The sequence below is a fragment of the Prunus dulcis genome, chromosome 6 (genome assembly GCF_902201215.1).
Source record: "Prunus dulcis chromosome 6, ALMONDv2, whole genome shotgun sequence".
Lineage (NCBI taxonomy): Eukaryota > Viridiplantae > Streptophyta > Magnoliopsida > Rosales > Rosaceae > Prunus > Prunus dulcis.
Window position 1 is genome coordinate 7,087,000 of NC_047655.1, and position 23,836 is coordinate 7,110,835.

General features: G+C 36.0%; 3 protein-coding genes across 4 annotated transcripts; all 3 read left to right on the plus strand.

Moving 5' to 3' along the window:
- Positions 1-847: 847 nt before the first annotated feature.
- LOC117631098 (serine/threonine-protein kinase GRIK1) lies at positions 848-7,998 on the plus strand. Of its 2 annotated transcripts, none has more exons than XM_034364048.1 (13): positions 848-1,053; positions 1,486-1,693; positions 2,064-2,441; positions 2,955-3,029; positions 3,148-3,192; positions 3,470-3,544; positions 3,914-4,001; positions 4,990-5,114; positions 5,824-5,919; positions 6,080-6,146; positions 6,929-7,044; positions 7,154-7,232; positions 7,377-7,998. In XM_034364048.1, exons 3-13 carry the CDS (start codon positions 2,121-2,123, stop codon positions 7,535-7,537), a joined length of 1,248 nt encoding a protein of 415 aa, XP_034219939.1. In that variant the 5' UTR covers positions 848-1,053; positions 1,486-1,693; positions 2,064-2,120; the 3' UTR covers positions 7,538-7,998. The 2 variants fall into 2 exon arrangements, with proteins under 2 accessions (XP_034219939.1, XP_034219938.1); XM_034364047.1 differs by lacking the exon at positions 848-1,053 and adding an exon at positions 1,095-1,247.
- Positions 7,999-13,398: 5,400 nt separating this feature from the next.
- Positions 13,399-15,769, plus strand: LOC117631302 (F-box/kelch-repeat protein At5g60570). The gene is made up of 2 exons (XM_034364380.1): positions 13,399-13,593; positions 13,851-15,769. The coding sequence occupies exon 2, from the start codon at positions 14,270-14,272 to the stop codon at positions 15,410-15,412; it is 1,143 nt and encodes a 380-aa protein (XP_034220271.1). The 5' UTR covers positions 13,399-13,593; positions 13,851-14,269; the 3' UTR covers positions 15,413-15,769.
- Positions 15,770-20,447: 4,678 nt separating this feature from the next.
- Positions 20,448-23,257, plus strand: LOC117632682 (probable E3 ubiquitin-protein ligase LUL2). The gene is made up of 4 exons (XM_034366231.1): positions 20,448-20,565; positions 20,673-21,257; positions 21,929-22,424; positions 22,740-23,257. Exons 2-4 carry the CDS (start codon positions 20,776-20,778, stop codon positions 22,860-22,862), a joined length of 1,101 nt encoding a protein of 366 aa, XP_034222122.1. The 5' UTR covers positions 20,448-20,565; positions 20,673-20,775; the 3' UTR covers positions 22,863-23,257.
- The last annotated feature ends 579 nt before the right edge of the window (positions 23,258-23,836 follow it).

The window sequence follows — 23,836 nt, forward strand, 5'->3', positions numbered from 1 at the left end:
AATATTAAATTCAATAAGGCTAGCTATCATTTTTTGAGTTTTTTTTTGGGTTTGTTTATAGGAATTCAATTGTGTAGGGTTTATTTATAATATTAGTGCTAGAAATGAGTATATCACTAAATATCTCTTATAAAAATTAGGAATCTCCTCCACACATGCTATGCATTATAGATGTATTTACGAGGAAGTTACTGCAAAATAGTGAGAAAAAGTAGGGAGAGTGAAAGAGAAAATGAGAGTATAAATTTGGGGCAACTTTTCGATGAGATATGTACACTGTTGTGTGGTGTTATAAATATATTCATGTTATAACATGTGTATTTATTTATTAATATTATTCTAGATCCTTGAAATATCAACCATGTCCATGAATACCATTTGTCCATATAATAACATTTGCATTAGTAACATCAAGCCTAAGGCTCTAAAAATCTCATGAGGTTGAGTTACTATATAATCTACGTCACGTCTCATACAATTTTTTCTCATATCTAACATGATCCTTGAAATGGCATAAAAATTGACATAGATGAAAATCGAATGAGATGAATTAATATACATAATCTAAATCAATGATTTGAGTGAAATTGTAACATGACATCCCATAAACTCTTTTTTCTTAAAAAAGGAGTTTTCTTTTTTTGGGTCGATTGTCGTTTGTCAAAGAAGTGTACTTTCCAAACTTCCCAATCCCAACACCTCACCCCAAATGAAATGACATAAAACGGTCACACGCCTACCCACCTACCATTCCATTTTCTGCTTCCCACAAATGAACGACAAGCAAAGCAACCATTTTTATCTGGCTAACCTCCCCAAAAACCCCACTGCTTCTTCGGAAGCGCTTTTCCCGCAAATTCACTTTTCTTTTTCCGCTTTTGCCCCTGCTATATATGCACATTCCCCAATTAACCCAACTTTCATACCAAATAAATTTCCCAATTTGCTCCCCTACCCTCAGGTTTCTTTCAAATCCCTTCTCCCAACCCTGGGATTAAATTCTCCCGATTGCACCGTTCGAGGGCTTCCGTTTCGGACTCCTCTCCTTCTCAGGTATTCGCCATCTCACAATCTCGGGGGCTCGGTTTTTAATTCATTATGAATGTTGCAATCGCACCATCCTTGAGTCCAAATTAGGGTTTTTTTTAAAGAAAAAAAATTCAAATTTTGATTCTTCAAAATGGGTTTGTTGTGGTGTGGGAAAGATTGGGATTTTGAAATCACGTCTCCTTCTCCTTGAATTTGAGGTACGGCATCCAGATTTGTGTTTAAAATATAATTGGTGCAAATTGGTTTTTATTTATTTAAAAAAGCTACGTCGTTGTCGTAGGTTCTTGATGTGGTCTGAGAGTTCCACGCAAAGCTGTCCTTTTGTAAATTTTAGCTATGTTTATATATATTTTTAATTGGGAGTGCTATTTTGTTAAATTGTTTAATTTTTTTGTTAGTTTATTAAAATTCTCTGTGTTTGTGTACGTATTTCAGGACAGGGTCAACGTATCGTTGGTTGGGGCGGTGTGGGTTACAGCCTGCATTAGTGGTTATATATAAACTGGAGTCATCGCGATGCTGGGTTTGAATCGTGATGGCTTCAATATTGCGAGCTGTTTATTTCATTTGGCTGAGTGGCATCCACTTGAATAGCAGAGCTCAATTGGGCTTGAAGCCCTCTCCTCTCCCTCTGTAAACTCAGGTTTGCATCCGCTGCCAAAACCCCAGTTGTAAAATTGTAGTTGATAATGTTAGACTTTCCTGTGTTCTGAATTATTATTTAGTTTAACATGAAGAAATTTGAATGTACATATTAGAAAGAAAAAAATTAATAAGAAATTCTAGCAGAATGGTTTGGCTTTTGCTTAGTATATATATGCAGAAACGGCTTGATGGTTAAAGCAGGACCTTTCTTTCTGGAATTCTTGTTTTGTGTTTTAGATGAAGTTTGTCAGGCTAATTTGTTCAAGTAACTTTACATATGCACGTATTTGTGTGTGTGTTTGCATATATATTATGCATGTGTTGTGAAATTTATAATTTTTGAAATTATTTGGTATGTTATTTTGCAGGTTACATTTGGTTTGTTTTTGGGAGTTATAGTAACTACTAGAAATATTGAGTTTCTAATGTTCCTTAAGAGTTGCTCACTTGCGAAAATGATGGGCTGCTGCAGTTGCTTTGGTTTCATTAGAAAACCCAAACGGAAAACAAGGCCCAATTACGGCTTTAATAATCACCTTTCCCAGGAGCTGTTGTTGGATGAAGATATAGAAGATGAGGATGATGGTTCATATAATGGTGAGGTTACAAGAACTACTCATGCTGATGAAAGTGAGCCACAAATCTGCGGCAATCGTTCTGAAGAGATTTTACACTTCAGGGAACAGATTGGAATGATTTGTAGGCAGGTCCCTGTGAAGGAAACCCACAAATGCATTCGCACAGAGGTAAATTTTTCATTTTTATTTTGTAGGGTACAAGGTAAAATAATTTATTTCTTTTTGTTCTGAAGTGTTTAGTTGTGTTATCTTATAGGTTTTAGTACAGTGTGTAGTAGTCATTGAATTGAGTATTGCTTGGTTAATATTTATGATGGAAGCCATCAATTTTTATTTGTCTAGTAAGCCACCCAAAATTTGCATCACACATTCAGCACACTTGTATGACATATGATATGGTTGGCATGGAGTTGCAAGATCTGACCTCGTTTTTTATTACTAAATAAGTGAGCATTCTGCCAGTGATGATTTCTGGGAGTTCGGTATTGTGAATTTTATACTGTCATTAATGGTAAACTTTAGTGCTAGGTTTTTAATGCAATTAATTTGAAGACGAGTTATGTATTCATTTCCACTTTGAAATTCATTTTTTCGGGGAGTGCGGGTGGGGGAAGCCAATTGCATTTTCCACCTTGAAATTCATTTCTCATACCAGTTATACTTTTTTGCATGCGCTTTCAGGATGAAAATGGGAATAAGATGGTCAATGAGTATGTTCGTGAGTGTAAAATTGGTGCAGGCAGCTATGGAAAAGTGGTAATTTTATCACTGAACTCTTTATTTTCCGGGTGAAATACGGATGTTTTTTTTTCTTCTGTTTTTTACTGCTTACTGGAAATGTTTCATTACTTTTCTTGTCTTGCATGTGCTACAGGTTCTGTATCGAAGCCTTGTAGATGGACAGCATTATGCAATTAAGGTAGTTTTTCTTTGTGTTAAATTAGTGGCTTCAGTGGTTTGGATGAAAGAGAGAACTCTAGTCATGAAAAGTGATCTTCCTGCTCCAAGGAAATTGCAATACACTTTATGTAAATCACTTCTGATTTATGATATCTTTGTAACTCTAATTTATTTGGATAAAGGATGGTATAATCTTCAGTGTTTTCTTGGTATGTTTATGGTGGAGGTTTGGTTGTGTTACTGTATGAGTTTGTTCATTATTATTTTTAAAGGTTACATGAGTTGAATTTTTGCAGGCCTTTCATAAGTCTCATTTATTAAAGCTCCGAGTTGCACCTTCAGAGACAGCTATGACAGATGTTCTTCGTGAGGTATGTGTTTTCTTTCTTTGTGAGTGTGTGTGAGTATTCATTTCCTGGATGGAAACTCTTGATCAGTTGCCTTGTCGTTGTATTATCCTTTCTAGTGGATTTTGCCCTTTATTTTTCGGTATCATATCCGTTTATTCAGGCGAGCAACATCTTGAGAATAGACCTCTTGTATCTCCTGGTTCTGCATTATACTTTTTTGTTATAGTGGTCCAACCAGGCTTCATATTCCACTTTACCAGACCCTACTGCTTGTTATACTTTCTTTTTCCCCTTTCATATTTATGGCAGATTACTTAGGCATATCAACTTCCTTTTTTCCCGCTCTATTAGATGAATGTTCACTAATATATATATTCCTTTACCGTACAGGTTCATATTATGAAAATGTTGCACCATCCTAACATAGTTAATCTCATTGAGGTGATTGATGACCCAGACATAGATCATTTCTACATGGGTATTTATCTCTCTCTCTCTCTCTCTCTCTCTCTCTCTCTCTCTCTCTACACATTTTAAACTTATTTGCTTGATTCTGCAATCATGATGTCTTTTCAAACTTATCCCAAATAGAGAAAGGGAAATTCAAAGGAGAGCCCAATCAAACACGCTTACAAGTGAAAAAATATGATCCTCTTACCAGAATTAAAGGACACCACTTTCATGTCTTCTTCTTTCTCTTCATTTTTTTCTTCCGAATCTTGAAGAGTTAATACTTTCATTCCATGTGTTTGACTTTCATAATATTTCTATCTTTCGGAAAACATTTGTTGAGATTTATCAAATTAGACACGTGATAAGTATATAATTATCTAGAAAACAAAATTCAATTACAAATTGCCTGAGATCATCCTGATGCAACATAATTCGTTTTTTCACATCAGGATAGTGTATATGTTCCATGCATACAGTACAGGTACACTATCCTTATTTGTCTTCATATTTAATTTTATATTCTTCATGGATCCTGTCTGATAAATCTCTATAAATTATTTTCAAAAGTATCAAGTTTTATGGGAAAATCAATGAATGTTATGCTATTTTAAAGTTTGAGAAGAAAAAAAGATACAAAGAAAAAGAATGACGTGATACTACTGTTTATTACTTTGAGTGGAAGGATGACGTTTTGATTATTGTGTTTACTAGGTAGACAATTACAATGGTGTTATTGGTACTTTTTCAAATTGATACAATCAGCGCATATAAATAAGCATGTGAGTCATTAAAGGAGACATAACTTTACAAAGTCTATTAGATAAAGGGACATATATAACTGAAAAGGAAAAGGATTATATTTTTGGTTGAAAAAAAAAATTGTCCAGGAACTATCGACTAATTTTAATAATAAATAAATCTTGATGCTTTAGTGTTGAATATTTTCAAGTACCATTTGGTTTGGCCATGCTTGACTGCAAGTTTTTCTTTTTCTTTTCCTTTTCTTGTTTCAGTTCTTGAATATGTTGAAGGCAAATGGGTCTGTGAGGGTTCTGGTCCACCAGGCGGCATAGGAGAATGTACTGCAAGAAAGTACTTGCGGGATATAGTTTCTGGGCTGATGTACCTGCATGCTCATGTATGATCTTTAAAGTTTGGTTTAGTATGCTTGGCTGAACTCTCTCATTACTTCTGTATTGTTTTCTTTGCTTTTGATGGGGATACATTTTGTAAAGGAAATCACTTTGGTCCTTATGATCGGGCTGGCCATACATTGTATTGATCAACACATGCACTTGTTACACATGAAGAAACGATTTTGATTTAAATTTTTCTGCGAATGATTAGTTCTCTAGTGTAGATATGAAATAGTAATGTTCTGTGTCTAGGAGAACTCAAATATAATCCCCATCTAAAATGTGCATATGATTGATGAGTTGTAATGTGCTTTCTATTTGGCTTGAGCTGCTTCTATAACCAATGCAATCAAGCCAACTCACCTTTGTTTGCACGATGAGAATTGAATTTAGTACCTGCTCTACGAAGATTTTTTATTATTTATATCTGCTTTAGAGCATATTTATTTTAGGTAGTTGGTGTGCATTGTGCTATTTGATCATGAAAACCATTTATTATTTATTTTAAGATCCGTTGATTGTTAAGATTGATGTCCACTTGTTTGTAAATGCATAACAACAGTTTGGAATATATCTCAGAAAACAGGACCACCCATAGTCCATGGGGCACTACAGCTGTTTCCCTTTATATGCAATCTAGCTTCCTTTAACGTACACTGATTGGTTTCCATTATCACTGTGGTGATTTTCTTGTGTTTCCTTTGAAAACAGAACATAGTGCACGGTGATATCAAACCTGATAATCTGTTGGTTAGTCGTAATGGTACAGTGAAGATAGGGGATTTTAGCGTCAGCCAGGTTTTTGAGGTAATCTAACTGCTGAAATTTGTACCACCTTCAGAGCAATAAGTTACTTTTCTTCTTATATCGCTTTAGTTCTTTCTGACTTTTGTTTAAATGTTTTTCGGTGCATTAATAGTTTTAGTTTTCAGTTACAAATAATGTGTTGTATTGGCTTCATCTGCAGGATGAAAATGACGAGCTGCGCCGATCCCCGGGGACTCCTGTTTTCACTGCACCTGAATGTTGTTTAGGTTAGATTTTCTTTCTGTTTGATAAGATATGTTCTATTTTCTTTGCAAGATGGAAAAATGTGCTAGTAGATTTTCCATTGGCCTTTGGACCTAAGGGAACATCCTCCTACTTAAGAACACAGGTGGAAGTTCCTGGATTCAATCCATACGGTGTGAGCTGCAGTCAGCCAAAAAAAAAACTAGCATATTGAAAAAATCTATTTGCTGTGCTGTGAGATATAAATGGGCCAGATTTGGTGTATAGCTCGATGTGTGTCTACTAGATTCAAATCTGGACTTGAATAAGAGTCTGAGTTGACACATCAAACTTGATTAGGAGTCTGAATTTGACACATTAATATTGAATAGGATTCTGCAAATGAGTTCATTCCATAATAACAAAATATCCCAATTTGATACGAATCTGAATTTTCAGTACACACCCCATCTAATTTTTATTCCCTAGGGCACATCCTAGTGGTTGATGTTCCAGCTTTCCCAAGTTACATTTGGGTCCAAGCATATAAATAGGTGTTTGTTCTGTGTTATTTCATAAGCAAATATATGTAGTTTTATTGTATTTTTTGGTTGTTAGAAGGCTAATTATTCATATGTATGTGATTGCATATATTATAATTATTGATTCATATAAAGGCCGACTTTTTCTGTATAATGAATCCAGTTTAAGAAGATTTTGAGGATTGGATTTGAATAAAGTTCAGATTATTGCCCCAACATATATACTATATGGTTTAGCTACACAGGAAATAAGTACGGTACATTTATTTTCTTCTGATCAACAGGGCTAACCTATCGTGGTAGAGCTGCTGACACATGGGCAGTAGGGGTTACTTTGTACTGTCTGGTATTGGGACAATACCCGTTCCTTGGAGACACACTGCAGGATACATATGATAAGGTACAGAAATCACCAGTATTGCTGCTGAAAACCATTACTTATGTCATACTTTAAGCCTGGTATTTATGGTGTACCTATAACATATCTTATTGGAATTTTCTCTTCGCAGATTGTTAATAACCCTTTAGTACTTCCAGATGATATGACCCCACAGTTGAAAAATTTACTAGAAGGGCTTCTTTGCAAAGGTTGGTGACATTAAGTATTTTGATTTACAATAAGGGCTTCTTTTCTTGTCTGCAAGTCTGTCACCCTTTTTCTTCTCTGTGTCCTTTTTCCCTACAATTTTTTCCATGGTACCTTTCATGATTATCGAATTATATCTTGTGCAGACCCAAACATGAGGTTGACATTAGAGGCTGTTGCGGAGCATACTTGGGTTATTGGAGATGATGGGTCGATACCTCAGTATTCATGTTGGTGCAAGCGCAAGAGTTTGCGAGAAGAATCTAATGGGACGAAGGATGATAGTAGCATAACCCATAGTGACTAGACTGTTTAGGTTGGCTTTGTTTATTGTACAGTAGAAAACTTAGGTTTTGTTCCTTTCCTTTTCTTTCTCTTTGGACTTGCTATCTGATCTGCAAGGGGGTTAAATCGTGACAAAAACAAGTCTCAAAGGAACTTTTCTGGAAGACTGAAACACAGCCTGCCCTTGGCCTTGCTATCTGATCTGCAAGGGAGGTAAATTGTGACCGAAATAAGTCTCAAACGAACTTTTCTGGAATACTGGAACACAGCCTCCCATGGCCAGAAGGAGGCAAGATGGGTTTGGCTTTCCAATTTTGGTTTTCAAGTTGCAAAATTTGTCTCGGTATTTGCGGGTTTTTGAATTGTCACAATGTGGTGAGAAAGTGTGTTATAACTTACACTACATCCGGCCCTTGTACACGTATTTAGCAAATGTTTGTTGAGCATCTGAATGAAAAACAGAACCGTGAACCGTTTTCTCTATTGTGTTTTCTGCCATGAGTTGATTCTTTGGCTTCTGTGTGGAAAGTGATTAGCAGGTTCTTCAACCTCTAGTTTTTCTTGTTTTCATCATGTCAAGTTCATGAAGCTCATACTGTGTAGTATCTGAATCCATTCCCTTGATATTCTCACCAAAACTGTGGATGATAAATCCGTTCTCTCGGTCTACTATAATATCAGGGAATAAGCATATTATATGTATACGCAATACACCAAACCAAAACTGTGGATGATAAATCCATTCTCGTGTGTGCATAATCTCAGCTTACTATAATATCAGGGAATAAGCATATTATATATCTACGTAATACACCACGTGGCATGTTGATGTGGTGTGCGAATATCGAAACCCTACTAAACCCTAGATGTTGAACACAGGACTCGGTACATTATATTGCGGGTGGATTTGATGCACCACATAAACATAGCATATAGTGAATCAGATGCGCTTAATAATTTACCAGGGAATCTCATAAATCAAGTGGAGCTATAGTGAATATGTAGGGTTTAGGCTATGGTTTTTGACAAGCAAGGATTATTCAGAAACAGACAACTAATAATGGGTCATATCATTCATATGAAAGACCTCTCTCTCTCTCTGTCTCTCTCTCTCCATGTCTCTACCAACTACTTTCTTTTTTCAAGCTCTACTCCAAAATTATTGTCCACTAAGCTGCTGGGAACTTACTTAATTTATAATTAAGTTTGCTTTTTGACTTAGCAGGTTAATTATTATTGTTATTGGAGACTTATTAAACCAACAAAGCACACATCAGATTCGTCACGTCTCCCTGTACGCTCTTTGTCTTTCTTTCATATTCAGATTATTCCACACGCATCTCTCTCTCTCTCTCTCTCTCTCTGTCTCTCTGTGGACTCTTTCTTTTTGTGCGTGTGAAAGCTCAAAGCCTGAAAGCAAAGCACACCAAAGAACACGTGGGTTTTGTTACGAAGATGGCGATGAATATCGAATGGCCATGCAAAATGACAAAAATAGTCGCCGGGAAATGGAGAGAGATGAGATGACAACAACGTTTTGGGGTGTGCAAGCCTGTCATTTGATTTTATTTGACTCATTTAATATTCTTTCTTTAATTAGTTTTGTTTTTATTTTCAATTTCAACCACCCACCATTATTTTCCAACAGCACTTACCAAAAAATAAATAAATAAATTTACATCAGCGTCATGCTGGGTCCCCTCCCCCCACTGTATCTTTAGTAGATGAAGCCGGAATTTAATTTGTGTATTAGATCATACAACTGAAACAGAAAGAAGATAGCCAAAAAGGCAAAAGCTTAACCGACTACAATTTCTAAAACAAGAAAGCTAATAACGCATGCCAAAGGAACCGAATATACCATCATTAATAATTTACATATATTCGTACTAGCACGTCGCCATGTCATTAAACACTTCGATACTCAAAAAAGTTACATAAAGCCTTCATTTGTGCACAATTTTTATGCATTTATTTCAAGAAAAATAACCAAAATTCATATCTGAGTGATACAATCTTGAGTAGTTCATAAGAAACAGACGGTTGTTCATTCTTAACAGTACAAATTTTAGTCTAAGAATAGGAAAGAATTGATAATTTGAGTTTATGCATCATAATATGATGATCTTATGAGAAATTTTTTAGTATGAGACAATCACATTGTCACGTCGTTATAACATAAGTGGATGATTTGTAATGTTATCTCTAATTAATATTATGAGTTTATAGTCTCGATCTTTTGGACTATAGGGATCCAAGAGATTTGTGGTCATTCACTGTTGGATGTAAATTCAACGATTCACTTACTCTTGCACTCCATTTAAGAAATATTTTTGAACCATTGGATGTTACATTTAACGATGAGTGACCACAGTCTCTTGGACCCTAAATATCTGCTGTGGTGCAGGTGCAGTTACACCATATGGAGTGGGGACCACCTAAAGGGACGCGTGTCAGAAGATTATTAGTGTAAAGGTTGTGGCGTGCATCGGTGGATGCAGGTTGTGTCAGTGAGGCTTTTGGGTGCATGAAAACCACTTGGATTTTCTGACAACGCACAGAATGAGAAGAACCGTTAAGTAAAGTATAATAGCTGTTTTTTTCCGATGGACCCATTCTCATGCCCATCTCTCCCATCCACAAAATAAAATTAAAGATAAGAAAAATAAACTGGATTCTGTCTCATTTTATATATATTAAACTCTTCGCACGTACTTCTGCATCTGCGAGAAATTTTTTTAAGAAAATTTTAGTTTTATTTTAGAATTAAAAAAGATAATAGGTAGTTGTGTTTTATAAAAATAAAATTCATTGTCTGCTTTTTTAAAAAATATGAAAAACTGTGAATTTATCATATTATCCTCATTTAATTAATAATTTCAATTCTTAATGTTTTCATTAACCAATGACATTTTCTGGTATTTTGATTGTTTCACCATTCTCTACCGTTTGCTTTATATATATAGATACACTTGTGTTTTTATCTGCATCTAAATAATATTGTCTGTCAATTCCTTCAAACCTTATTAATTAACTCTCGTATGTTTACTAATCGGTAATGGAAATTAAAATAAGAAGTTGAATTTCGATTACAAATTACTTATGCGTTTACTTCACATAAGGGTATTTGGTTATCAAATTTTGTTTTGGAGCTTTTAAATTTAACCTTTTAATATTGCTTATTCTCTAAAAAATTCATGGCTTCGTCACTGTTTGTATCTTAACAAAGTACTTACCCTTCATATGTGTCATTAAATAAAAATCTCAAGCCGCATGTCATTTACTTTACTTACATATTAACAAGTTGTAACTCTACATGAAGAAATGTTTTCTTGTCAAATTGGTTCGGTATGAAAAATACATATGTTGTATGATTATAAATTTATACCATTTATCATATTAGTTCTTATCAAATGATCAAGATTTACCGTATGCGAACATAAATCTTATAATTTAGAAACAAATGAGTGGATTTCGGGGTTGACCAAGTTCCAAACCAAAATATTTATAAAAACAGAAAAAGAAAAAAATAGAAGAATTTATGGTAGTACCCCTCTTATTTTCTTTTCTTCAATCGTACCCTCCAAATGGTTGCAGCATATTTGTAATGAGTAGCAAAGGACTTATTTCAAGACTTATGTTTTGTACTTGTGTCATTTGGAAACTTCAATAATAACATAAAGAAAAAAGGCAATGATTGCTTTGGTCCTTAAATGTCTTTTTACACTTTGATGAGATTGTATGGCTTTCATTGGCTACAGCTGGGCTCATTGTACTTTACTGTGCCAAATATCTACGTCCGTTCATTTTTTTCAGTAAACGCCGCCTCATTGACTGTGTCCAAATAGTTGACTCTCTTTTTTTCTGTGTCTAACCACGTGATTTGACCAATCTTAATCATAGATTTGCCATAAAATACTTTCAGACTATACCGTCCAGATTTGACCAACTTCAACCACATGCTTTTCCAACATTTTGAAGATTACATTAGGAAAAGTTTCACGCGGCTCTTACTGAAAATTACAAGAGCACGGTTTTGATTTGTAATCAACCATTGGATAATGGTTTACAAAAGAGTTTTGCTTTTGACACGTTTCTACTCTTGTTTGGTCGGCAGCCCGTACTTAGTTTTTTATGCATGCATGTGCATGATTCACACACATAAAAAACATACACATCAATAAAAACTACTAGTTCACATTACTATAATTAAGCATAATCTTCAACCTACATACTTAAAAGACGTAATGATCAAAGACAGAATAACAAGGAGGAAGGATAAACTGGTTGGTTAAGTGCAACCTTGAAGTTTTCAATTTTAAAATTGGTTGGCTTATATGTGTATTATCAAACTCAATTCATTGTTTCTTTTTGTTATAGGTGATACCTGGGGATGGAAAATCAAACACAAAACCACGAATTCGAAGATATATAAATATTTTTAATCATTTAAACTACAAACTCTCTCTAGAAAACATTGTGTTTGTCACACGTTTAAATGGCCAAATGTATATATATTTTTTAAATATGGCTAATTTTTCTAAGAATGATTAATTGCTTTTAATTATTTGAGTTACAAGTTACTTGCATAACTATTAGACTTAAGATATTTGATTTTTTTGTTAAATTAAAAAAATGGTATTTAGTCGTAAATGGCGATTAGCTACAAAGGCCAATACAGATAGAAGATGGGTATACAATAACATCATTCATTTAGACAATAAATTATTCCTCCAATAGAAAAGCAAAAACACATCTATTGCATAAAGCCAATAGGTTTGAATACTAGGCATCAACAACATAAAGCAAAATTGAAACTAGACACTCTCACAAGGAGAGAAGATAAACTTCACAAACTCATAATGAGTTTATGCAAATGGAACCGATCTACTTTTAATTAAGGAATGATTTCATTCAAAAACTTTCGTGCAAAATTAGGTCCCTTTTAGGGTTGGTTAAAGTGGTGAATGGTGGGTGAAAATCTAGTTTAAGATTAGGCTAAGTCAAGTGTTGAATTCTTTTCATTGCATAAACCCAAAACAAAACAAAAGTCGTTAATGAAATTCATCGATTTCTATTTATTTTTTAATTTTTTAATTATGAGATAATGCACTAATGTTTGTAAATTATTACCTCGGCATAGGGACCTATTTGCCACTTTCATATTAAAAAAACATAAAAGACTGACCACTCATGAGCTACAAAACGAAAGCTTATCTAAACAGGAGTTGTCGTTTATACACTTACGAAATTGGCAAACCTTACACACAAACACAAAGGCAGGAGAATGAAGTAAACCCTATAATCTATTGCCAAAATAACATTCTTAGCAAGCCATACACTCAAATGTTAACAAAATAACACTATCCATATAAAATGCGGAAAAAAGTCGAGTGTACATTTTATAACTATACTTTTATAATAAGAGTTTGATTTTCGATCTTCTTTCTCTAAATCTAAACCTTTATAATTAGAGGCACTCTAAAAGGCTCAAATAGCGAAAAAGCAAGAAATGAGAGAAAAATTGTGTATTTATACTCTCCTCAATAGATGATAAATTTGTTCAACACCATTAATTTGCGGTGAGCATTAACATTAACGTTATGTAAATTTAATTTTTGAAAATTTGTGTAACGAATAGATTAATTACACTCATTTAATGACACATAATGTAATGATAAATCTCACCAAGCAAAGCAAAGTGAGTGGTGATCAAATTTGTTTTCTCCCAACCCAAGCATAAAAAAGAAAAGAAGAAGTCATTTAGGGCTTTTAAAAGAAATTCCAAAAAAACAGTGCCATAATTGCAAAACTACAAATAATTTTCAGTTTATTATATTCCAAGTGAGTAATGAGTTTATAACTTACAAGTTATAACCCCACCCCCACCGCTTGTCCTCTCTGCTCAGTTATATATCACAGACTTCAGCTCTCTCTCTCTCTCTCTCTCTCCCGTTCGCATCTTTTTTCTCAATTCCTCGCCGGACCTCGGCAACATGCTCGACGGAAAACTTTTCCGGCCGCATTCGCCGGCGACCTGACTATTGAGATCCGATACCGATTGTACGCACTTTCCGGGTACGAACACATTTCCTTCATTTTCGTCTTCATTCCTTAAAGATGTTGTCTTTCTTGGCTTCTTTTGGGCGAGATCCGAATAACTACCTGACCCAGATCATATCGGCATTGGATTTGGATCGGCCCTGGCACTGTGTATTGTTTTATCGAGTTTGTTGCTTCTTGTTGATGTTGTGTGCTTTTTCTTTTTCTTTTCCTTGTCAGGCAAAATTTGTGTCTTTGATTTTGAATTTGCCTTTAATTTTATGAATATGCAGATTTTCCTGTTTGGATATATGTAAATCATACGAGAAAGATTTCCGGGAATCCTCGATCGTCTGGTGAAATAAGTAGACTTGTGAACCATTTTATCAGCCATTTTCCTTTGTTTAATCAGCTCGATCGTCTGGCGATGGCTATGAAATTGTTCAAATTTCGTTTTTGATATAGAAATTGAGCATATTATCTTTTGCATAGTCGGGATTTTTGGAGTATGAAACTTGGAATTTTGACTATTATACTATATTGGTTAATGGAAAGGAATAAATCGATTGCCTGCAAAGATCGGAATTGTCTTTCCGGGTTTTTGAGGGTTGATTGATTCGAGATTGGCGTAATAGGGCTTTTCTGGAACCTCTTTATGAAGATTGTTTTTTGTTTGGGAGTTTTGGTTGGGGTATACTGAACTTTTGATAACATGAGAAACATGGCTGCTCCTGAAGAGGAAGTAAATACTATTTCTAATGTCAGTTTGCAGGGAAGAGTGAATGATGGTCGCCGTAGGTATGGATCAAGTGATTCGCTTGTCCCAGGTCTTGTGGATGATGTAGCTTTGAATTGCCTTGCTTGGGCTTGTAGATCGGATTATGCTTCGCTGTCATGTATTAACACAAAGTTTAATAAGTTAATTAAAAGTGGGTATTTGTATGAGTTGAGGAAGCAGTTGGGAATTTTGGAACATTGGGTGTATCTAGTGTGTGATTTGAGAGGGTGGGAGGCGTTTGATCCAGTGAGCAAGAAATGGATGACATTGCCTAAGATGCCTTGTGATGAGTGTTTTAACCATGCCGATAAGGAGTCTTTGGCCGTGGGAAGTCAGTTGTTGGTTTTTGGTCGTGAGCTGTTGGATTTTGCTATTTGGAAGTACAGTGCAGTACATCGTAGTTGGGTAAAATGTCAGGGAATGAACCAGCCTCGCTGCTTGTTTGGGTCTGGTAGCCTTGGTTCAATTTCTATTGTTGCGGGTGGGAGTGATAAAAATGGAAATGTGTTGAAATCAGCAGAGATATATGATTCTGAATCAGGCAGGTGGGAAATGCTAACTAACATGCACACACCACGTAGATTGTGCACTGGTTTTTTCTTGGACAGCAAATTCTACGTCATTGGTGGGATGTCAAGTCCTACTGAATCACTGACTTGTGGGGAGGAATATGATCTTGAGACAGGGAAATGGAGGAAAATTGAGGGTATGTTTCCATATGTCAATAGGGCTGCACAGGCTCCTCCTCTTGTGGCAGTTGTTGATAATCAATTATATGCAGTTGAGTATTTAACCAACATGGTGAAGAAGTATGACAAGGAGAAGAACACCTGGGATGTTTTAGGAAGACTTCCAGTGAGGGCTGACTCTTCAAATGGCTGGGGCCTGGCTTTTAAGGCTTGTGGAAAGGAGCTTCTGGTTGTTGGTGGGCAAAGAGGTCCAGAAGGCGAAGGTATTGTCCTCAACTCTTGGTCTCCAAAGTCAGGGGTCAAGAATGGCACCTTGGATTGGAAAGTTATTGGTGTGAAAGAGCATGTTGGGGTGTTTGTGTACAACTGTGCAGTTATGGGTTGTTGAAGATTCTTTTAGATTAACCAAAAGGAAGGTACTGGTTTCTGCAATCTGACATGGCCCTTCAGGGTAGTTCCCTGTGCATCTATCTGATTGACTAGAATTAATTGTTGCTGAGATAGCATTTCCCTGGCTCAGAATTTGGTTCTCTTTTCTTAACATGCCTGTATTTGGAGATGTTTCATACTTCCATGATCCTGCAAAAGATTTGCTCTATAAAGATCAAAATAGGGACACATGGGTGGTATGTCGCTCCCTGTTTTATCTTTAAGTTGTGTTTCTCATCTACAGCCCAATTATTTATTTTAATAAATTGAAATCCTTATTGTTTAATGAGTTGTTTTTAAAAAATTCACTGCTTAATAGTGTTCTATCTGTCCCAAATTTATTTATACTTATCTGGACCAAGGCACAGAATTGTTGTCTGTCAGTTTCTTGATTAGCCTTAGACTATATGCTTCAGAAGTTAATACGTATCTAATTTTGTTCAGAGGGCAATATTCTCTTGCAAGCAGATATCTGCCATGTTATGTTACTAGACTCTCCACATGACTATGCGTTTGTATAAGAATCGACTAGAGTAATAGTCTTGTTGCATAGTATGCCGAACTGTCTGGATAGAGAGGATATCCTTTCTAAACACACACACTCACTCGTACGCACTTTTATTGCTTCATGTGGGTGCTTTTAATTACTATTTTTTGATATCTTATGTGTATCTTTCCATGTTGGTTGTAGTGTGTATGCTACAAACCTTCAACCCAGCCCCATGAACTTTAATTTATTTGGATTCCAGTTCAAGTTCATATGACTCATCAGCCATTATGTAATAACTTAATGGTTTCTTCCATTGAATAAATTTGATGTGTACTCGGTGTTGTTACGAGCTTTTCTGTGCAATAGTGCATGAGTGTTCTGCTTAGTTGAGGGCTGGTGGTGAATCTGGTTTGTGGTATTCTACATTGTGGTCAGGTTAAGTTTTCATTTAGGTGCTGAGATGTGGTTTTGTACATTTCTCACCTATTTGTTCAGTGATATTTTCCTAGTTTAACATATACCCTTTGCCGGGATCAATATCTTCCTTTGCATGTTAATCTGGTTTTCCTTCCTTTCCAAGCTTGAAATCTAGACTGGTCAATGAAACAATTCTATCCCTTAAGCTAACTTTCCTTTTGCTTTATTCCTAGTGTCTGATAATTTTTTTCATTGTTTCAATCTCTAATTTTATCTGACCGGGGTTGTTTAATTGAGTGGCGGCTAAAGATCTCTTTGTTGGAGGAAGGCAATGACGACAGTCGTTGATATAAAGATCTCTTATTTGATCCATTTTGAATTTTTTTTTCTCCGTTGTTCTCTTCCATGCTACCCCTCTCATGCAAAATGACCATAGTTTATGGTTGTTTTTGACAGAGACGTGAACATCTTATTTTTCTTTTAGAAAAATGGCGATCCAAACTATTGGAAATTTCATGAAAAGTTTACAAATGTACTTTCTCTAGACCACCTAATTTGGTTTGGATAGGCGGGTAGTGATTTGGAATTAGTTGAGAGATGGCAGGTTCTGTGCGATAGATGAGTACTTGGTAGCTGTAAATTTCATGAGACCAGTAAATATGATAGGAAATATCAAGTTCTAAGGGTGTGGATTCACTACCCTGACCAACTGCCCTGCTTAACCCGTGTATGTGGCTTGGTTTCGTATAAGTACAGTGTCATTTTTCTTTTGATGCATATACATAAATTACGGTTTGACGAATATGCAGGAAGACTTTACTAAATAGTTCCTTACAAATAAATAACTACCTTCAAGTCCAACCCACAAGCTCAGGTCTTCACCAGAAGGGGTCCCTAATTTTTTTTTTTTTTTGGGGGGTTACATTGGAGTTTGAACTGGGGTGCGGGAGCCATGGGAAAGAGAAACTCTTATTAAATGGGGATAACACTTTTTGCTATATCCGGTCAATAACACAATGACACGTAGGATAATTTTTTCACGTGTTATTGTGTCATTGACTTGGAATAACAAAACAGTGTTATCCCAATTATATGTAAGTTTTTTTACCATGGGGGGGAAGCCACCACTACTGGTGGAAACCAATTGGCGAAGAGGTTCCAATTTTTTGGGCCTGCATATTTTGCTCAAAGATAAAAGTAGAAGATAACCCAGTGATCTGCAGAGTGGCCTTTGAGATTATATTTTTCATATTCTGTATTCGGTGCATATGGTGGGAGTCTAAAATGAACAAAACTCCTGATGTGAGTGGCAAAGTTTGATGGGGACCTCACAAGAGAGAGAAAGAAAGCCATGCAAACTTGTTGCAGAAAGGAATTTTTTTTTCTGGGATCGAAATGCCGAAAGGAAATTCAGGAATGTTGCCAATGACAAAATATATTTCTCTTTCATTAAGATTCCTTAACTCTCTTACTAGGTTTTGTCTAATTTGGCCCTGTCACGGTCGGGTGCATGATTCGATTAAAGATAAAATAAAAAGATTAGGATGCAGGGGGTAAATCGTCTGGATCATTCAAGTTACAAGTCTGTTGTAAATCAACAACTTTAGGCGGTTTGATAACATTTCAATTTTAGTTTTTTAGTTTTCATTTTCTTGTTCGAGTATAGAGAAAAAAGAGAGATAACGAAAATGAGAATGAGAGTGGAGATGAGATTGAGAAGGAAGGTGACCGTGAGAGGAGAGGATGGAAGGGAGGGGTAACAAAAGTGAAAACAAAAATAAAAAGTTGAAATCTATTTAAAATTGTTTTCACTTTTGTTACTCCTTCCTTTCATCCCCTCTCTCAATCTCATCCTAACTCTCATTTTCCTCTATACTATAGCACAAAAAATTTAAAATTAAAAAAAAATTAAAATTAAAATAATTATCAAACGAGGCCTTTATTTATATACTGTGGTTATGTGGCAATAATTGTCCGCCTCCATTTACCGGTAGAGAATCACTATAAACGACATGATAATAAAATGGGAACATGAGTTTGGAGTTAAATTAATACATATATACAAAATACTCGAACTTAACCAATTATCTATGATTCTAATGTTATATATACATAATTTGAGTCAAATGTTATTTCTCTTTTCTCAATGTTGGAAAAATGTCAAATTTTGATATACCTTTTATAAGAAAAAGGCTTATTATTACAAAAAATTCTTGACGTTTGGGAAATTATCAGATTGCATTCTTAAAGTTTTTTTATATCACTTATGATCCCTAACGTTAATATGGGTGCTCTTAAATAGTCCATCTGCTAAAAAACTGTTAAATCCCCAATTTTACGCGGGATATAATCGTCAACTCCTATTGTATACCTCCACCTTTCTGCATCTGTGTCTTGCTTATAATCACTATCTAAGAACTCCGTATCATCTTCTTCACTTTCTTCATTTTCACTAGCGTTCCCAGCTCTTTCCCTGTAAAGTCAGTCAAGACTGCCCTGTAAAGTCATCTTCTTCCCTACTTAAAGCTGGCAGGGATAAACTTTTAAGCCTGTTAGGGGAAGTTCTTCCTGCCAATCGCTCATCTCTTACTTCCTATAAGGATCAGTCTGTGTCATTGAAGCGTTCAAATAATCAATTCCGAAATGAGAAAAAGCCGCTTATTTGTGAGAGGGAAACTCTGCAATGTCAAGATAGTAAAGTATTTGGTTTTCTTGGCAAAAATGAGAAACGAGGGGAAGAACTGATAACACTTTGCTCTGCAAAAAGGTGTAAATTAAGCACAGACCATGACTCAGTACATCATATTGAAATTTCTAATAAGCATTCATCTCTTGCAAAAGATTTTGATTCATATGGTGGTTTTCCCAATATTAATCTGAGAAGTGAGAGTTCACATATATCTGACAGTTCAAGTGCACAAAATGCTCAAGTTGGTTCATCATTGCTGGGTAAAGACAAGACGGTCATACACAGGGAGATGCTGAGTTTCTGAGCAACAAAAACAAAAGTGCAATATCCATCCCTGTGTTTTCTGGTGATAAGGAAACCAGAGGATCTGAGTTTCTAGTTCAGGTGGGCATTCTGATGATGTAAACGCTTTTTCTCATGGGCCATGGCTGGAAAGCAATATAAACTATTGATTTGTGTTAAAGCATGATTTTATTCAAAGGACCATTGAGAAGGAAATTGATAGGGGATGGCATAATGCATATAAAATCTGTTTAACATGTTTGCCAAAACAACTTAAGCTGACATGCTTCTTGTTGCTTTAGACACCTTCTGTTGTATTTACAGGTTGGTCTGCATGATGCTTAATTATTTCCTTGTTGCATTGTTTAGGATAATTTAGAACTTGTTACTTGTTACCCTGAATGGGATAATAAAGGATTTACCCGGGGACGGAAGATAATAGTTAAAAATGTCAACTCCTCGGGAAGATTAGAGACTTGTTGCATGAGTCACAGGCAGTAATTATTTGTTTATTTCCTGGGGCAGTTTGGTGGGGTCACTGCAATGGGCTGGGGGAGGCCATGAAGTAGATGAAGAGAGTGAAGAAGATGTTACGGAGTTCTTAAATAGTGTATATGAGCAAGACACAGATGCATAAGAGGTGGAGGTTGATGATACAATGGGAGTTGACGATTATATACCTTATAAAATTGGGAATTTAATAGTTATTTTAATAGAAGGGTTATTTAAGAGCACTTATATTAGCATTAAGAATCATGAGTGATACAAAAAAACTTTAATAATACAATATGATAATTTCGCAAATATCAGAGATATTTTGTGATAATAAGCCTAAGAAAAAAAAAACAACTCAAACCCATCTGTTATATAAAGATAAGTTGATGTATTCAAGGATTCCTAGTTTTTTGCCTTTGTCACACCAAAAAAAAAAAAAAAAAAAAGGAGTGCATATTTTAGGATTTATCCAAAAATACAAACGGTGACGTGGCAATACAGGTAAGAAGAGAAAGGAGGTTTACGTTTTTCCTAAGGTGGTGGTGGTGGACGTTGTGGTTGGGTGGGTCGGTGTGCACCCAAATTCCCAGATTCAATTTCACTCCAAAATTTCAATCCCCATTGCGCCCCCCCCCCTTCTCTCTCTCTCTCTCTCTCTCTCTCTCTCTCTCTCCTCTGCTTCTGTTTCTGTTTCTGCCTCTGTAGAATGCAAACAACACATACGCAAGAATTACATAAGGTGCGTTTTCCCATTTTCTGATCTTATGAATTTGATCAGTTTGTGTGCTCACAATGATTTTCTGATCTTATGTAACGAATTTCAACATTTTCATTGCGTTTCTTCAGGTTTCTTATCAACCAAACAGAAAGATTCAAGCTTTTAATGGTATTTCTGGTTTGATTGTTTAGCATATAAAAAGCGAAACTGAAATTCTCGAGTATAGATAAAATGGGTAATTTAGGCAGCACCAGCTCCGGTCGCCGGAGGCACCGGACCCAACCGCCTCAAGGGCATGGCTTTGTTGCTGCCACACCACCCTACCCATCTCAATATCCAAACGGACAAGACCCCAATCCAAGCCAACACCACCAGTACCCATCTCAGTATCCAAATGCACCAAACCCAAATCCACCCCAATTCTTCCAATACCCTGGTTTCTACCCACCACCGCCTGTCCCGGGTCCCTATCCACAGCCTTATCACGGCGGCGGGGTCTACATGGGCCCCCCTTCCGCCAATTGGGCACCCGGGCAGTTGCCTTATGGAGCTGCCCCTCCCCCTCCGGCTGCTCCATTTGTGGAACATCAAAAGACAGTCACCATTAAGAATGACGTCAATATCAAGAAAGACTCTCTGCGGGTTGAGCCGGATGAGGAGAATCCAGGGCGGTTCCTTATTGCGTTCACTTTTGATGCTGCTGCGCCCGGAAGGTAAATTGCTTGAATTGCAAGGTTGTGTATTATTATTTGAGGTTTTGTGATATGTTTTGATCATTGGAGTAGTGATGCTTGACTATAGATTTTTGAAGAATGCAGTCGTTTGATAGGATGGGATTGCATTGAATTTTATTCTGTTTGTTGGTGATACGTAGTGGTCATATTAGGCAGTAGTCTTATATGCTTCTTGATTGTGAGTAGCCTTGATCAAGTCAACTCTTTAAAACATCGTGTAGTCTTGTAGACCAAAGAAGTAGCTCAAGTCCGTCAAGTTTATTGGCATGGATACAATCGTCTGATAGTAGAAGTTATATGGCTGATGAACTGCTAAATATGAGGCTTTTACCCTGGTGCAAAGTGACGTACAAGTGTGCAGAAGTTATTGATGACATGGAAGTGAAAAGAGAGTCTGATATTTCTTGAGGAGAATTAATCAAATTGTATGAAAAGAATAATAATTTGGGAAAACCTTGTTTGTCCCAAAGAGTCTAACATTTCTTATTGAGTTGTTAAACACGTTCATATGATGTTTCGTAAATCACAAAATGTGTTTGTGCTGCTGGATTGCCTATTTGTAAACTTTTCTTTGTGTGGTTGTTATATGATGTTTCTTAGGTAAGTGTTCCTTTTTTACTTATTTACTTATTCCCTGACTTGTGCCACAGCATTACAGTTATGTTTTTTGCTAAAGAAGATGCAGACTGTAACCTGATAGCAACAAAGGAAAGCTTGTTTAAATCTGTTACAGTGCCTTTTGAGAAAGGACTTGGCCAGAAGTTTAGACAACCTTCTGGAACTGGGATTGACTTCTCAACGTTTGAGGAGATAGGGTTAACGAAAGAGGGTGACATAGAAGTTTATCCTCTTGTGGTGAAGGCTGAAGCATTCCCTTTAAATGCCGGTGAACGGGAATCAGATGGAAATTCAGCTGGGAACTCTCAGATCACCCAGGCAGTGTTTGAAAAGAAGGAGAATGGGGAGTACAAAGTGCGGGTGATGAAGCAGATACTATGGGTGAATGGGATGAGGTACGAGCTCCAGGAGATCTATGGTATTGGGAATGCAGTTGAAGGTGATCAAAATGGAAATGATTCTGGGAAAGAATGTATAATATGCTTGTCAGAGCCTCGAGACACAACCGTTCTCCCATGCCGGCACATGGTACATAGATATTCTACTCTTACCTTTCTCTCTATTTGTAGTTTGTATGAAGAGAACATTGGAAAATGTTCTTTTTTTGTTTGTGCTTACAAGAAGAATTGACCCTAAGCTCTATCCATCTACACACCCAATGCCACTTGAGCTACACGGTTTGCAACAGATCTCCAGTAAATATAACACCATAGAAATGAAGTAGGCTAGACTGGCCACATAACTTTCGTTGTTTTCATCAATGTTTGGTTCCGTGGGCTGTGTTCTAGCGTTGTCATTTGAGTATGCATAAGGTTTGGCTAACTTTTTTGTTTTTGACTGCAGTGCATGTGCAGTGGTTGTGCTAAGGTTCTGAGGTTCCAGACAAATAGGTGCCCCGTCTGTAGGCAACCAGTTGAACGACTCTTGGAAATCAAGGTGAACAATGAAGCCAATAGCTCAGAGTAACATGCTATCAACCAAATGTTCTAAAATCCACTTGACCAAAAGAAAGAAGAAAGAGAAAAATACAACCCAACTTTCTCACATATGATGAGTCCTACATGGATGTCACAGTATTACAAATCTCATCTCATGTGAGAGAGTTGAGAAATCAGGTGCTATACTTAATTTTTTAATTTTTTAAAAATCAAATTGTCAATTATACTTGTATTTCTAGAAATCCCCTGTTTTCCCAATGCTTCAGCTTCAATGCATTGCTTGTATCCTGAGTGCTCAATAGAATTGGCAAATTTCTTGTTGTGACGTGATCAGTATTAACACCTACCATGTTCTCAACATTTTGAACGAGAATCTACCAGATTGTATGTTATTTACTTTTTAACATGTCTTATTAATTTTCAGATTCTGTGCATGGTTCGGATTATTGAATTATATTAACACCAATTAGTGTCCGCACTCGAGTTCAAATTTCCCTCTACCAAGTTTAGAGTAGTCTAGAATATCATCTTTTAGAAAAGGGTGACTATGCCAATGTCACTTCAAATTATGCCTTGTTTGGTCAATGGAAAATCTCTGTTATTGCAATAAAATAAAATAAAATTATAGGCTTGATGCATTTTTCCACCTAAAATTAATGCCTTTTTTTGTGCACATGTATAAATTATGCGGCACTAGCCAAAAATGGTCAAATTGCAGCAATAGTTCAGCTTTTACATGAGTTCTCACTTTCGTCCTCGTAGAATTTTTTTTTTCTTTTCAATTTCGTTCTTGTAACTTCATTTCGTTTGCATTGTTAGTCTAATATGTCAAATTAGTCAATGGCATCAAAATTGCAGAAAATATGAGTTTTTTCATGCAAAATCCTTCATGTACAAACTTAATTTTAACTCTTAAAACATGTTTCATTACAAAATTATAGGGTTTTTCAAAGCTTGTAACAGTAGCTTTCAAATCATATAAAATTTTCAAGGAAAGATAAA